This window comes from Mobula hypostoma, chromosome 23, assembly GCF_963921235.1.
Source record: "Mobula hypostoma chromosome 23, sMobHyp1.1, whole genome shotgun sequence".
NCBI classification, from domain to species: domain Eukaryota; kingdom Metazoa; phylum Chordata; class Chondrichthyes; order Myliobatiformes; family Myliobatidae; genus Mobula; species Mobula hypostoma.
This window is the reverse complement of record NC_086119.1, coordinates 52,317,982-52,335,742: the sequence shown is the minus strand read 5'-3', so window position 1 is coordinate 52,335,742 and position 17,761 is coordinate 52,317,982. Positions and strand designations below refer to the sequence as shown.

The following is a 17,761-nucleotide window of genomic DNA, read 5'->3' as shown; positions in this document are numbered from 1 at the left end:
ACAGTTGTAAAAAGATTTTGATTGCTGGGTTTAGCTTTAAGTAAAACCTTTCATTCCTAGTGCATGCAGTTCTAGTCACCCCATTATAGGAAGAGTGTAGGGGCTTTGGGGAGGGCACAAAAGAGGTTCACCAAGATGCTGCTTGGATTAGAAGGCATGTGTGATAAGGAGAGGTTGGACACACTTGGGTTGGGACAGCAGAGGCTGTGGGGAGATTTGATAGAGGCTTATTAGATTATGAGAGGTAGACATTCAGAATATTTTCCCCAGGATAGAAGTGTCAAACACTAGTGGGCATGCATTTAGTTTAACAGAGATGTGTGGGTCAATGTTTTTTTTATACACAGAGTTACGGGTACCTAGGACAGTGGTGGAAGCAGATACAATAGAGGCATTTAAGAAGCTTTTGGACAGATGCATGAATATGCAGGGAATGGATCAGCTACAGGCAGATGAGATTTAGATTGGCATTGTGTTTGGTTCAGACACAAGTGGCTGAAGGCCCTGTTGCTGTTTTGTATTCTGAGCCCCTTCACAGCAGCCATGTCGTTTCCTTCTTATTGCTGAGTTAGGTGAACTACACAATTGCTCCAGGGACTATGTTCTTTATAGCAAAGTCAACTACAAAACTCCCAGTGCCAGTCTGATACAATAAACTGATCTCTGCTATTGTCAGTCTCCTTTAAACCAGCTGGCTATCTATGTGTCTGTTACAAAGATCCTCAATTAATTCCTTTCAGAAAAGCAATTTCAATTTTCCCAGATAATAACTTGCTCATACAGTGTCAGAGGATCTCCTCACAAATCTTGCTCTCACTCTTCACCCTGCATCGGAAAAGCCTTCCGTGCACTACATAATAACCTAGAGAGCTCACAATGTCTCAGAGGTGACAGCCCACCACCCGAGAGAGCTCACAATCTCTCAGAGGTGACAGCCCACCACCCGGGAGAGCTCACAGTCTCTCAGAGGTGACAGCCCACCACCCGGGAGAGCTCACAGTCTCTCAGAGGTGACAGCCCACCACCCGGGAGAGCTCACAATCTCTCAGAGGTGACAGCCCACCACCCGAGAGAGCTCACAATCTCTCAGAGGTGACAGCCCACCACCCGGGAGAGCTCACAGTCTCTCAGAGGTGACAGCCCACCACCCGGGAGAGCTCACAGTCTCTCAGAGGTGACAGCCCACCACCCGGGAGAGCTCACAATCTCTCAGAGGTGACAGCCCACCACCCGGGAGAGCTCACAATCTCTCAGAGGTGACAGCCCACCACCCGGGAGAGCTCACAGTCTCTCAGAGGTGACAGCCCACCACCCGAGAGAGCTCGCAATCTCTCAGAGGTGACAGTTTATCACCTGTCAGATTATCTACATATTTCAACTGTCATAATTACAACTTTGAACTGTCAGTGTTGAGTTATTCTACAGCTTACTGCCCACTACACCGCTGATGCTTAGGGCAGCATGAAGGTTCTCCATCTCTATCTGTCCATACTATTGCACGCAGATGGAGGAGGATTCTTCATTGCTGTTTCTGTAACAATTTTTCTTTAAACCAGTCAGGTTTGTTAGTCCTGAGTTGAATCCCTGAAATTGCAGGGCTGGTGGACCACTCTTAGTCAGGCCTCTACCCTTTGAACTGTTTGGCACGGGTAACCTTACCAAGAGCCAAAGCACAAGACCCTGACTCTAGCCGAGAGAACTCTCCGGTCTATCGAGGCACGTAAGCCTACAACCCTGAGACAAGGTAATGGTCCTCCTGGAGGTTCATCTACAGATGTCACTGATAAAATACCTCCACTTGCCAACTTGGCCTTTATCAAATTCAATATCTACATTTAAGATGCCACTTGCCCAAGTCCACCAGTTGGTTACATTCTCAAACACCTCCACATTTCCTTCTGCACCCTTGCTTAAGCAGATGGAAAGTGGAAACAATGATGTAAGAACGTCAGATTCGAGCACTAAACCAACTTGACATGGAACAGACACAAGTGGCTGAAGGCGGGAGGAGACGATGGCAGCGCGCCACGCGTGGGCAGCTCTCCGGTGAAAAATGATGTCATATCTGTTAAATAGGGGCTGTGGACAATTCTGATTTGATGGAGAATGGACGTGAAATCACAGAGGAACATCTGGAGAAATTTCTGAAACGCCCGTCCGCTGCTGTCGTTACTGCGTGGTCGGGAAACTTTCGGAGGGTAGGCCTCAAAATCCCCAGCCTTGCCTGCTTTTGGCGACCGAGAAGGAGGTCGAATCATTCCGCAGAGATGCCGCTCAGTACTCGGTGTCGGAGAGCTGATCAGAGCTCGAAGTTTTTGGATGACTCAGAGTTGGATTGTGGTCGGCATGGCAGGGAGAGTTTTTCTTCCTTCTCCCGTCTGCGTGAGATGTGGGACATTTGAGAAACTTTGAACTTTACTGTGCTCACGGACTTTCTTCATCAAGTTATGGTATTGTTACACTGTTTGTAACTATATGTTATAATTATATGGTTTTGTCAGTTTTTTCAGTCTTGGTTTGTCCTGTGTTTTGTGATATCACACTGGAGGAAATAATGTATCATTTCTTAATGCATGCATTACTAAATGACAATAAAAAGGGGACTACGTGTCTTCATAACCTAATCTAACATTTAGATCATAAGACCATAAGACAGAGGAGCAGAATTAGGCCATTCAGTCCATCGAGTCTGCTCTGCCATTCCATCGTCACTGATCCTGGATCAAAGGATACAGATGTAAGGGGATACACTAGATTCTAGTTACTTGGGCCATCAGTTAATTGGAGCAACCACTTATTTGGAACAACTCTTAAAGAACAAAATTTATTCAAGAAAATAGCTGGGATTCTCTCCGTTTATTTGGGACACTATCTCGCTTAATTGGGATAGAAAACTGTTGCCAAAAAGTTTCTAACTAGCATCGGTCACATGCACTGGCTTGGGTGCTAGACACTCCACCACGTTTCGAGCCAGCAGTTTTTAAATAGCATCAGTTGCATGTGTTTGTTTTCAAAAGACCAAGTAACAGTGATTTTTTTATCACTGATACTTGGCAAGAAATAAGCAGTAAGACAATTCAGAACCGTTTTGTTCACTGTGGTTTCAAGCTCGGAGATGCTAGAAATGATTAGGAGTGAAAATGAAAATTTCATGACTTCAACAAGTTAGGATCTACGGGGAATTTGAAGGTATTAACAATAATCTTTACAATGAAAGTGAAGAATTGGAGGATGCAGTCATCGAAATGCAGTCAGTCCATTATCTGCACTTGGTGTCTGCGCTGATTTTATTCTTTTACAGTCAAAAGAAAGATTTGGATGAATTGCTCAGTTGTTAAGTGTTAGGCTTTAAAGTACTGTAATAGAACTGGTTCTAATTTCTTCTGAATTTCATTTAAATACATAACTTGTTACTCAGTTTGTCTTCTTTGTTCCTTTTTAACTATTTCCATGAGACTTTAGCTAATTGGAGCAGCTGCTTAACTGGGACAAAATGTACTGGTCCCAATGTGTCCCAATTAACTGGAATTCACTGCAGTAGGGCAGTGATCAGTAGGTCCCTTCATCCCTTTATTCTCCCTTACCAACCATCTTTGTTCCTTAGGGACTCAATCTCTTCATTTTGACACCATTACTTCTCATATTGACAACCAGTCTTCCTCCTTAACACACTGCTGAACTTACATTTCAGGAGCCTGTCTTATGAGGAAGGGTTGAGTGAGATGGGGCTTTTCTCTTTGGAACAAAGGAGGATGAGAAGTATAAGATTATAAGAGGTATAAATAGAGTGGACAGTGCCTTTTTGCTAGGGAGACAATGGCAAATACCAGAGGTTATGTCCAGTCCCAATGGCCAATACCAGAGGTTATGGCCAATCCTTTTAAGGTGAGGAGGAAAGCTTAGGGAAGATGTTCAGGGGTAGTTTTTCTAAAAACACAGAGTGTAAAGTGCCTGGAACACCCTGTTGGGGTGGTGTAGTTGCAGATACTAGAGACATTTAAGAGACTCTTAGGTAGGCAGATGAATGAAATTTGTGCCCACAGAAAAAAGAAGTTCAGGGTTATATGTGGTGACATGTATGTATTCAGATAATAAATTTTACTTTGAAAAGAAAAATGGAGGGCTATGGGTTTTGTAGGAGGGAAGGGTTAGATTCATCAGGGAGTAAGTTAATATGTCAGCATAGCATCATAGGCTTAAAGGCCTGTACTGTTCTATATCCTAAAGGCTTTAATTTGGGAAACTTATTTTTGACTCAATTACTTTAACTTGTGGAAATATATCCTAATGTGTTGCTGGAAAGAAAATCTTGTTTGCCACAAATATTTACCACTACTGGGTGAGGTGCTCTGTCACCCATCTGCTTTCACTTTGCTTCACTCAACTTCGCCTTTAACTTGGGTTTACCTTCAGCATTGCCAATAGCTTCGGTCACGTTATGATCACTTGCCCAGAATAGTCTTTGCGTCACCTTCTGTTTTCCAGTTCATTTACTAAAACCAGCACTAGGACCACATTGTTCCTCAAGGAACTCCAGCCAGTCCCCGGTGACTCAGGGGCCCTGTTATTCCAGTTCTGGTGCTTTTGAAATTAACCGTGCCTCTGTTTTCCCCTCATTATATAAGTTTATAATGAACAGTGTTGACACAGAACTTTAGTTCACAATCCTATATGGGTACATCCAAAAACAGCTTCAAACACCTTCATCTACTGTTGTCCAATCCTACTTCTAACTTGTCTCCTCCTTTTGCAATTGTCCCTGAGATTGTGGTTTACAGCGAAGTCAAGTCATTGTTAAAATGAAATTATCATCCCTTGCCACTGCAGTGAATTGGCCCTAATTTTATTGCTGAAATGGCTATGGATTTCTCATCCAAAATCACATCCTGCCTCATGTTTGTCCTTTCTAGCCCATCCCATCTCTGCAATTTCTCTGATAAATAGCTCTTAAATGTTCTGCCAGCTGCTTCTTGTCCTAATCCCTCGTTAGTACAAGACAAGGATGCACATCTCCCCCTGTTCTTGGGCCCTTCTCCTCCATGGAGTCGTGTGGAAAATGGTCAGAGGGGTCACTCTTCGCTTGGCAGGCTGTAAGGTTTACATTCCCACAGTCAGGGCTCAGTGTGCTTGCTGGAGGTGTGAGAACGTGAGGCTCCAGGGCTGATGAACACACTTGACATGAGACAATTAAGATGATGGCAGGTCGACAACCAATAGCTTCTTTAAAGTATCGACACATGGGCATCTTAAAAGAGACCAGTGACAATGCTGCTGCCTCGTAGCTCCAGAGACCCTGTCTGATGCTGACCATCACTGCTGTTCATGTGGAGATTCACTGCACGTTCTCCCTGTGAACGTGTGAGATTTCTCTGGCTGCACCTGCCTCCCCTGCATCCCAAGGATATGTGGTTCATTAGGTTAATTGGTCACTGCAAATTGCCCCTTGTGACTGAGTGAATCAAATGAGTAATGTCGATGGCAACATGAGAGAACTGCTTATAATTGATAGGATTGCTCAGTGAATCAGCATAGACTGGATGGGCTGAATGGCCACCTTGTAGGTTATAAGGGAATATATAAAGTGGATAGGGTGGTAGGGTAAAATGGAAGGGTGTTTGAAGTCAGGAGCACTGGTGATAGTGGTGCAAGGACAGCCATAAATTGCAGGAAAACTCTTTTGCAAATTGGGTTTGAATTTCTCCAAGCTGTTCCCTGCCTTTATCCCCACTTTTGCTACTTTCCTTTCCTCTCCTCATCAAGGCAAATGCCACGAGGTTACAGCACACAGGCTTCTCTGCACAACAGATCTCTTCCCCATGCAAACCAACAATTTTTTTAGGTAGCGATACAGTGCAGAACCGGCTCTTTGAGCTGCACTGCTCAGCATTCCCAATTTAACCCGAGACTAATCAAGGGACAATTTACAATGACCAACTAACCTTGGATTATGGGAGGAAACTGAAGGATCTGGAGAAAACACACATTTCACGGGGAGGACGTACAGACTCTTTACAGCTGACACTGCCAATGAACTCTGACAGCCTGAGCTGTAATAGAGTCCTGCTAACAACAATGCTACTGTGGCACTTGGCCTGAAAAGTCAGTTGGTTTCCCCTCTTCATAGATGCTACTTGACCTGCTGAGTTCCTCCAGCATTTTGTGTTTGTTTCCTATAACACCAACGATCTTCTTCTGGCCTGTAAGTAATACAGCATCAGAATTCATCGCTGGGCTAATTTTCAACCTCTAAGTTTCAACAGTACTTAAACCCCCCCAGAACAGTTCAAAGCAATTTTTAGAGCCTTGCCTGCAGAGGATAATGAAGAATTATACTTTACGACAGTGTGAGATGAAGTGTGAGAGAATGTGCTCAAAATGTACATGTTACACTTGGGAAAAGCTGGGCAAAAAGCCAAAAGAAAATTGTGCCCAACACAAGTTGATCTCCCCACTTCATTGAACTAATCTTCAAACTCCAATTGTTAATAATGCAAAATTCTACCTGACAGCAGAACGAGATCCTGAGAAATAGCTTTTGACTTTCATCCAGGAAGTAACTCCTACCTTTGGTTTCAATAGGTACATTTAATGTCAGGGAAATATATACAATATACATCCTGAAATTCTTTTTCTTCGCAACCCTCCATAAAAACAGAGGAGTGCCCCATGACAGTTAAATGTTAGAACCCCAAAGCACCTCCCCAGCTCCCCCCACATGAAAGCAGAGGCAAAGCAACAATCCCCCCTCCCCCACCAGCGAAAAAAGCATCAGTGCCCCCCACCGCGCACTCAAACTTGCAGCAAAGCGTCAATATGGGTATCCCCGGTTTATACGTACCGAAAACAGCATATTCTTCTTGTCCTGGTTTACGGCCCGTGGGTCAGGCACGGGGTCATTGTGTTTGATGACAGAGACAGATTCCCCTGGATATAGAAAGGAGAAAGAGTGAGGGAACATAGAACACACAGAATGGGGATTCCCAAAGTGAACAGACCTGTCCAGTGGTTTCATACATCATACTGGGTACACGCTGACCAACAGAAGGCTTGCTGTAAAGAACTACTGGCAATGAAGGACCCGGTGGGTTAAGCTGGGTGCTTCTGAAAGACTAGTTTGCAAAGGCGGATGATTTTGAAATATCAATCAAGGATCTTTGGTGAGAACACACCAAAGTTACATCTCCATTCAGAAACATTCGGCAGCTGACAATCTAATACCTTTTGCTGATCCGAAAAGAAGCAAACATTTAGCTCTGCTCGCTGAACATTGATACCTTTTGCCTCTGGATCTTCGGGATGTATGTAAAGGAAATAAAAGCTGCAAGTTAAACAGCATGACCAGCTGCTTCTGAACTGCAAATTTAGCTACATCACCTCTCTCATCACATGAAGCAAATATCGTTCAGAACAGTTAGACAAATTGACAGAGATTAAGCAGCAAGATCCGTCAATAAAACATCAGACAAGGGCTTCACATTTTTAATCAACACACTAAGTGTTGACTCCAGCGATAAGGGAAATCAGGCTCTCCAGATTCTTACTGTGAACCTTTATCATGAAAGGGTAGCAAAACACACAAGATGCTGGTGGATCACAGCAGGCCAGGCAGCATCTATAGGAAGAGGTACAGTCGACGTTTCGGGCCGAGACCCTTGGTCAGGACTAACTGAAAGAAGAGATAGTAAGAGATTTGGAAGTGGGAGGGGGCGGGGGAGATCCTAAATGATAGGAGAAGACAGGATGGGGAGGAATGGAGCTAAGAGCTGGAAAGTTGATTGGCAAAAGGGATACCAACTTTTCAGCTCTTAGCTCCATCCCTCCCCCTCCTGTCTTCTCCTATCATTTAGTATCTCCCCCTCCCCCTCCCACTTTCAAATCTCTTACTAGCTCTTCCTTCAGTTAGTCCTGATGATGGGTCTCAGCCCGAAACGTCGACTGTACCTCTTCTTATAGATGCTGTCTGGCCTGCTGCGTTCACCAGCATTTTGTGTGTGTGGCTTGAATTTCCAGCATCTGCAGATTTCCTCGTGTTTGCGTCATGAAGGGTTAGTGAGGGCAGCTTGGTAGAGGACTACTACCTTGTGTTTACTCAGTGTATAGACCATCCATTTGCATATCTCAGTGACCTGCTCGGGCTCCTAGTGCGCACAATTACAAGTATCATCTTCATATTGGAAATCCACGGAGTTGAATTTGAGCTCCACAGTTTCACCCAGCTAAAAGAGCTAAAGGCTTTTGTGAGGTTGAAAATGGTGAAAGCCATCTTTGCTTGTGCCACTAGATCAAACAGAATTCATAACTGTTGTTCCAAGATCTGTTGCTTGTTCAGGAGGCCCACGATGGTGACTTTACCCTGGCAGCATGCTGCAGCCGGACTTGTGAAATCCTGGTGATCCTGTATTACTCCTCTACCCCATGGATTACTGTAGTTGATTACTTGCTGAACTACCTCTAGCCAGTGTCCCAGATTAAGAATGAACAACCCAGTGGCTGTTTAGATCAAGAGAATACTCTTTATCCACAAACCATAGAGGAACATTTTAACCCTCTCACTTCTTCCCTTCCCAAGTCCACAGAATCTCTTCCTTCAGTTAGTCCTGACGAAGGGTCTCGGCCTGAAACGTCGACTGTACCTCTTCCTATAGATGCTGCCTGGCCTGCTGCGTTCACCAGCAACTTTGATGTATGTTGCTTGAATTTCCAGCATCTGCAGAATTCCTGTTGTTTCCACAGAATTTCTCCAGCTTTTACTTAAAGTGAGTGCCTGGCCTTGCCTGAGATAAGAGCAGGCTGACCTATGGAATTACTCAGCTATGTTCCAAACAGAAGTCTCAGAACGTGGTTCCTGAACCTGATTTATGCATCCTGAGCCACGTCATGATCCTCACCAGCAGCAAAGTTATCACCTTCCAAGGTCAACGCCTCCCTTTTCCGCATTTGATTTTGTTAACTAAAAGTTTGTGCTCAGCAAATCATGTAATTACTCTGTGGAAAATGGTCCTGCAACCGGACACACATCGGCAGGTGGCTGACGGTCCTTGGTGTGCAGCAGGGGGATAGGGGGACGGGAGCTGCCTCTGAGTGCCAGTTGTGTTTACCTAGGGTCAGTGGCTTCACATCACTGGAGGGAGGAGAAGATGGCGACTCGACGCAGCGCACGCAGCCGTTCCGAATGATATCGTATCTGTGAAGTAGGATGCCATGCACAATCCTGAGTTGATGGAGACAGACGTGAAGAAGCACGGGGGAACATCTGGAATAACTTCTGAAAATGCCTGCTTTGCTGCTGCTGCTACTGTGCGATCGAGAATCTCCGGAGGGGAAGGCCCCAAATCCTCGGCCTTGCCTATTGCCTGTTGCTGGGGCCGGGGTCGAAACGCTCAGCAGAGGTGGTGCTCGGTGTCGGAGAGCTGGTCGGAGGCTCGAAGTTTTCGGACGGATTCAGGGTCGGACTGTGGTTGGATGCTTCTGGGATGCTGCATCAGCAAGTTTGTGGTGCTGGAAGTATACCGTCTGCGTGAGATGATGGGACTTTCGAGAGACTTTGAGACTTTGAGACTTTATTTACCGTGCCCATGGTCTGTTCTTATCAAATTATGGTATTGCTTTGCACTGTTGTAACTATATGTTATAATTATGTGGTTTTTGTCAGTTTTTCAGTCTTGGTTTGTAATGTGTTTCTGTGATATCATTCTGGAAAAACATTGTATCATTTCTTAATGCATGCATTACTAAATGACAATAAAAGAGGACTGCGTGTCCTCATAATCCAATCTAATAATCTAATCCCAGTCTGAAAACAGGCCAACAGCCAGCTAAGTAAGGGCATCTCTAGTGATGAATTCAATATTTTATTCAATTGATATACAGGCTGAGCCTGTATGTATTTGCCTAACGTAGTCACCTTTGAGAAGGCCGTGGTGAGTTACCTTCTTGAACTGCAGCAATCCTTGACGTCTGGGTGCTGTTAGGGAGAGTGTTCCAGGCCTTAGGCTCAGTGATGGTGGAGGAAGGGAGATACATTTCCAAGACAAGACGGTGTGTGGCTTGGAGGGCAACTTCCACGTTTCCATGCTTTTGTTTTAGGTAATTGAAGTGCTGGATTTGGAAGGTGCTGTCTGAGGAGTTTTGGTGAGATGCTCCAGTTGGAACAAACTGCTTCCACTGTGCTGCAGTGTGGTGTGGGTGGCATGCCGTCCAGCGAGCTGCCGAGTACCAGTGTTACTGGTAAGTGGCGGGTGTTCCATCACGTGGGCATGGAATCACATGACTTGGACCTTGTAGATGGTGGACCGGTTTTGGGGAATTGGGATTCCTAGCCTCTGAATCCCAATCCACATTGGTATGGGGTTACTGCAGGTCAGTATCTGGTGAGCAAGTGCTGCTTTGTTGGAGGAACTGTCTAATCTGATTTCTAAAAAGGAACAAAGCCTTTGATTCTCTCCTTCACAACATACTTCAGAAATGTAAAACAAACGGAAGAGTCGGCGGTTATTTGCAGAAATATCATGTAATTCAGCACTCCCAGATCTACGCTGAATCATAGGATGTGACGTCTTTTTTCCGCTTACAATGAAGACAAGAAGCGGCTTCCCGCCAGGGTTGAGGCTGACAGAACTGCTAGGCCAAGTCCTGTGTCTGCCAATCGATGACCTCATGGTGCAGGTGGCATTATTTGGAAACTCGTCTGTTTGGAAAAAGGCGCTGCTATTCCTGAGAAACTGCCATCCAAAAACCACTGGGAAACTGGAACTGATGGGAACCACAGGACAGGAAGAACTATTGAAGACTTTTATTTTATTAAACACACCAACGGTTTGCAAAGTTGTGCCTGCAGCCAGAACTGGGCTTTTCTACCTGGGTATTGAAAAACATCGCTGGCACTTAAACATTTTATATTAACATACTGCAGCTTCTCTGGGAATAGCCTGTCTTAGAGACTGGGGAGGGTTTCCAAATCAAAAGAGCAGACAGGGCAGGAGTGGGGGACTGCCATATTGCTGCATGCCTAATTAATTACGCACGTTTTAAACGGGCCACTATCTAGTCAGAGTTCACCCTGCTCCTGGTGTCAGGAAGCTGTCAAATATCACAGGGAACTGGCAACAATTGAAAAGCCAGCTTGTGCCTCTTCGTGGGGTCTGGACTTGGAGCAGAACTCCAGACTTGGGTGCCTTACTGGGGTTGCTGATGGAGAAGGTGTAAGGTGAGGAGAAAGGAGACTTCTCAGAGAAGACACGTGTTACAACGGCAGGAATGAAGCCCGGCTGCTAGTTAATGACCAGTCAAATTCAGGAAATCTTCTTTCAATTCCAGGTCCCTTCCTCCACGCCAGATCCCTGGCCCTCGTCACTGCAGAACAACTCAATCACCAGCATCTTCTGACACCAGTATCCAGCACCCACCGCAACCTCCCAGCACCCACCGCAACTCCCAGCACCCACCAACTGCACTGCAACCTCCCAGCACCCACCGCAACCACCCAGCACCCACCGACTGCACTGCAACCTCCCAGCACCCACCACAACCTCCCAGCACCCACCACAACCTCCCAGCACCCACCGACTGCACTGCAACCTCCCAGCACCCACCGCAACCTCCCAGCACCCAGTGACTGCACTGAAACCACCCAGCACCCACCGACTGCACTGAAACCACCCAGCACCCACCGACTGCACTGCGACCTCCCAGCACCCACCGCAACCACCCAGCACCCAGTGACTGCACTGAAACCACCCAGCACCCACCGACTGCACTGCAACCACCCAGCACCCACCGACTGCACTGCAACCTCCCAGCACCCAGTGACTGCACTGAAACCACCCAGCACCCACCGACTGCACTGCAACCACCCAGCACCCACCGACTGCACTGCAACCACCTAGCACCCACTGCAACCACCCAGCACCCACCAACTGCACTGCAACCACCCAGCACCCACTGCAACCTCCCAGCACCCACCGCAACCTCCCAGCACCCAGTGACTGCACTGAAACCACCCAGCACCCACCGACTGCACTGCAACCTCCCAGCACCCACCAACTGCACTGCAACCACCCAGCACACACCAAAACCTCCCAGCACCAACCGACTGCACTGCAACCACCCAGCACCCACCGACTGCACTGCAACCTCCCAGCACCCACCGCAACCACCCAGCACCCACCGTCTGCACTGCAACCACCCAGCACCCACCGTCTGCACTGCAACCACCCAGCACCCACCGCAACCACCCTGCACCCAGCGACTGCACTGCAATCTCCCAGCACCCACTGCAACCACCCAGCACCCACTGCAACCTCCCAGCACCCACCGCAACCTCCCAGCACCCAGTGACTGCACTGAAACCACCCAGCACCCACCGACTGCACTGCAACCTCCCAGCACCCACCAACTGCACTGCAACCACCCAGCACCCACCGCAACCTCCCAGCACCAACCGACTGCACTGCAACCACCCAGCACCCACCGACTGCACTGCAACCTCCCAGCACCCACCGCAACCACCCAGCACCCACCGTCTGCACTGCAACCACCCAGCACCCACCGCAACCACCCTGCACCCAGCGACTGCACTGCAATCTCCCAGCACCCACTGCAACCACCCAGCACCCACTGCAACCACCCAGCACCCACCAACTGCACTGCAACCACCCAGCACCCACCATCTGCACTGCAACCACCCAGCACCCACCGACTGCACTGCAACCACCCAGCACCCACCAACTGCACTGCAACCACCCAGCACCCACCGACTGCACTGCAACCTCCCAGCACCCACCGCAACCTCCCAGCACCCACCGTCTGCACTGCAACCACCCAGCACCCACCGACTGCACTGCAACCACCCAGCACCCACCGACTGCACTGCAACCCCCCAGCACCCACCGACTGCACCGCAACCACGCAGCACCCACCGACTGCACCGCAACCTCCCAGCACCCACCGTCTGCACTGCAACCACCCAGCACCCACCGACTGCACTGCAACCCCCCAGCACCCACCGACTGCACTGCACCCTCCCAGCACCCACCGACTGCACTGCAACCTCCCAGCACCCACCAACTGCACTGCAACCTCCCAGCACCTACCGCAACCTCCCAGCACCCACCGCAACCACCCAGCACCCACCGACTGCACTGCAACCTCCCAGCACCCACCGCAACCTCCCAGCACCCACCGTCTGCACTGCAACCACCCAGCACCCACCGCAACCACCCAGCACCCACCGTCTGCACTGCAACCTCCCAGCACCCACCGACTGCACTGCACCCTCCCAGCACCCACCGACTGCATTGCAACCTCCCAGCACCCACCGACTGCACTGCAACCACCCAGCACCCACCGACTGCACTGCACCCACCCAGCACCCACCGACTGCACTGCAACCACCCAGCACCCACCGACTGCACTGCACCCTCCCAGCACCCACCGACTGCACTGCAACCACCCAGCACTCACCGCAACCTCCCAGCACCCACCGACTGCATTGCAACCTCCCAGCACCCACCGCAACCTCCCAGCACCCACCAACTGCACTGCAACCTCCCAGCACCTACCGCAACCTCCCAGCACCCACCGACTGCACTGCACCCTCCCAGCACCCACCGACTGCACTGCACCCTCCCAGCACCCACCGACTGCACTGCACCCTCCCAGCACCCACCGTCTGCACTGCAACCACCCAGCACCCACCGACTGCACTGCAACCACCCAGCACCCACCGCAACCTCCCAGCACCCACCAACTGCACTGCAACCTCCCAGCACCTACCGCAACCTCCCAGCACCTACCGCAACCTCCCAGCACCCACCGACTGCACTGCACCCTCCCAGCACCCACCGACTGCACTGCACCCTCCCAGCACCCACCGTCTGCACTGCAACCACCCAGCACCCACCAACTGCACTGCAACCACCCAGCACCCACCGCAACCACCCAGCACCCAGCGACTGCACTGCAATCTCCCAGCACCCACTGCAACCACCCAGCACCCACTGCAACCACCCAGCACCCACCAACTGCACTGCAACCACCCAGCACCCACCATCTGCACTGCAACCACCCAGCACCCACCGACTGCACTGCAACCACCCAGCACCCACCAACTGCACTGCAACCACCCAGCACCCACCGACTGCACTGCAACCTCCCAGCACCCACCGCAACCTCCCAGCACCCACCGTCTGCACTGCAACCACCCAGCACCCACCGACTGCACTGCAACCACCCAGCACCCACCGACTGCACTGCAACCCCCCAGCACCCACCGACTGCACCGCAACCACGCAGCACCCACCGACTGCACCGCAACCTCCCAGCACCCACCGTCTGCACTGCAACCACCCAGCACCCACCGACTGCACTGCAACCCCCCAGCACCCACCGACTGCACTGCACCCTCCCAGCACCCACCGACTGCACTGCAACCTCCCAGCACCCACCAACTGCACTGCAACCTCCCAGCACCTACCGCAACCTCCCAGCACCCACCGCAACCACCCAGCACCCACCGACTGCACTGCAACCTCCCAGCACCCACCGCAACCTCCCAGCACCCACCGTCTGCACTGCAACCACCCAGCACCCACCGCAACCACCCAGCACCCACCGTCTGCACTGCAACCTCCCAGCACCCACCGACTGCACTGCACCCTCCCAGCACCCACCGACTGCATTGCAACCTCCCAGCACCCACCGACTGCACTGCAACCACCCAGCACCCACCGACTGCACTGCACCCACCCAGCACCCACCGACTGCACTGCAACCACCCAGCACCCACCGACTGCACTGCACCCTCCCAGCACCCACCGACTGCACTGCAACCACCCAGCACTCACCGCAACCTCCCAGCACCCACCGACTGCATTGCAACCTCCCAGCACCCACCGCAACCTCCCAGCACCCACCAACTGCACTGCAACCTCCCAGCACCTACCGCAACCTCCCAGCACCCACCGACTGCACTGCACCCTCCCAGCACCCACCGACTGCACTGCACCCTCCCAGCACCCACCGACTGCACTGCACCCTCCCAGCACCCACCGTCTGCACTGCAACCACCCAGCACCCACCGACTGCACTGCAACCACCCAGCACCCACCGCAACCTCCCAGCACCCACCAACTGCACTGCAACCTCCCAGCACCTACCGCAACCTCCCAGCACCTACCGCAACCTCCCAGCACCCACCGACTGCACTGCACCCTCCCAGCACCCACCGACTGCACTGCACCCTCCCAGCACCCACCGTCTGCACTGCAACCACCCAGCACCCACCAACTGCACTGCAACCACCCAGCACCCACCGCAACCACCCTGCACCCAGCGACTGCACTGCAATCTCCCAGCACCCACTGCAACCACCCAGCACCCACTGCAACCACCCAGCACCCACCAACTGCACTGCAACCACCCAGCACCCACCATCTGCACTGCAACCACCCAGCACCCACCGACTGCACTGCAACCACCCAGCACCCACCAACTGCACTGCAACCACCCAGCACCCACCGACTGCACTGCAACCTCCCAGCACCCACCGCAACCTCCCAGCACCCACCGCAACCTCCCAGCACCCACCGTCTGCACTGCAACCACCCAGCACCCACCGACTGCACTGCAACCCCCCAGCACCCACCGACTGCACTGCAACCCCCCAGCACCCACCGACTGCACTGCAACCACGCAGCACCCACCGACTGCACCGCAACCTCCCAGCACCCACCGTCTGCACTGCAACCTCCCAGCACCCACCGTCTGCACTGCAACCACCCAGCACCCACCGACTGCACTGCAACCCCCCAGCACCCACCGACTGCACTGCACCCTCCCAGCACCCGACTGCACTGCAACCTCCCAGCACCCACCAACTGCACTGCAACCTCCCAGCACCTACCGCAACCTCCCAGCACCCACCGCAACCACCCAGCACCCACCGACTGCACTGCAACCTCCCAGCACCCACCGCAACCTCCCAGCACCCACCGTCTGCACTGCAACCACCCAGCACCCACCGCAACCACCCAGCACCCACCGTCTGCACTGCAACCTCCCAACACCCACCGACTGCACTGCACCCTCTCAGCACCCACCGACTGCATTGCAACCTCCCAGCACCCACCGACTGCACTGCAACCATCCAGCACCCACCGACTGCACTGCACCCACCCAGCACCCACCGACTGCACTGCAACCACCCAGCACCCACCGACTGCACTGCACCCTCCCAGCACCCACCGACTGCACTGCAACCACCCAGCACTCACCGCAACCTCCCAGCACCCACCGACTGCACTGCAACCTCCCAGCACCCACCGACTGCACTGCAACCTCCCAGCACCCACCGCAACCTCCCAGCACCCACCAACTGCACTGCAACCTCCCAGCACCTACCGCAACCTCCCAGCACCCACCGACTGCACTGCACCCTCCCAGCACCCACCGACTGCACTGCACCCTCCCAGCACCTACCGACTGCACTGCACCCTCCCAGCACCCACCGTCTGCACTGCAACCACCCAGCACCCACCGACTGCACTGCAACCACCCAGCACCCACCGCAACCTCCCAGCACCCACCAACTGCACTGCAACCTCCCAGCACCTACCGCAACCTCCCAGCACCCACCGACTGCACTGCACCCTCCCAGCACCCACCGACTGCACTGCACCCTCCCAGCACCCACCGTCTGCACTGCAACCACCCAGCACCCACCAACTGCACTGCAACCACCCAGCACCCTCCGCAACCACCCTGCACCCAGCGACTGCACTGCAATCTCCCAGCACCCACTGCAACCACCCAGCACCCACTGCAACCACCCAGCACCCACCGACTGCACAGCAACCACCCAGCACCCACCAACTGCACTGCAACCACCCAGCACCCACCGACTGCACTGCAACCTCCCAGCACCCACCGCAACCTCCCAGCACCCACCGCAACCTCCCAGCACCCACCGTCTGCACTGCAACCACCCAGCACCCACCGACTGCACTGCAACCACCCAGCACCCACCGACTGCACTGCAACCCCCAGCACCCACCGACTGCACTGCAACCCCCCAGCACCCACCGACTGCACTGCAACCACGCAGCACCCACCGACTGCACCGCAACCTCCCAGCACCCACCGTCTGCACTGCAACCACCCAGCACCCACCGACTGCACTGCAACCCCCCAGCACCCACCGACTGCACTGCACCCTCCCAGCACCCACCGACTGCACTGCAACCTCCCAGCACCCACCGACTGCACTGCAACCTCCCAGCACCCACCAACTGCACTGCAACCTCCCAGCACCTACCGCAACCTCCCAGCACCCACCGCAACCACCCAGCACCCACCGACTGCACTGCACCCTCCCAGCACCCACCGACTGCACTGCACCCTCCCAGCACCTACCGACTGCACTGCACCCTCCCAGCACCCACCGACTGCACTGCAACCACCCAGCACCCACCGCAACCTCCCAGCACCCACCAACTGCACTGCAACCTCCCAGCACCTACCGCAACCTCCCAGCACCCACCGACTGCACTGCACCCTCCCAGCACCCACCGACTGCACTGCACCCTCCCAGCACCCACCGTCTGCACTGCAACCACCCAGCACCCACCAACTGCACTGCAACCACCCAGCACCCTCCGCAACCACCCTGCACCCAGCGACTGCACTGCAATCTCCCAGCACCCACTGCAACCACCCAGCACCCACTGCAACCACCCAGCACCCACCGACTGCACTGCAACCACCC

General features: G+C 52.6%; 1 protein-coding gene across 2 annotated transcripts in view; it reads right to left on the bottom strand.

Moving 5' to 3' along the window:
* The window catches only part of atp2a3 (ATPase sarcoplasmic/endoplasmic reticulum Ca2+ transporting 3), a 212,196-nt gene that overhangs the window by 96,079 nt on the left and 98,356 nt on the right, over positions 1–17,761 (bottom strand). For both annotated transcript variants that reach the window (XM_063031520.1, XM_063031519.1), the window contains exon 7: positions 6,839–6,924. In XM_063031520.1, the coding sequence (XP_062887590.1) occupies positions 6,839–6,924 (86 nt within the window). The remainder of the gene's footprint in view (positions 1–6,838; positions 6,925–17,761) is intronic.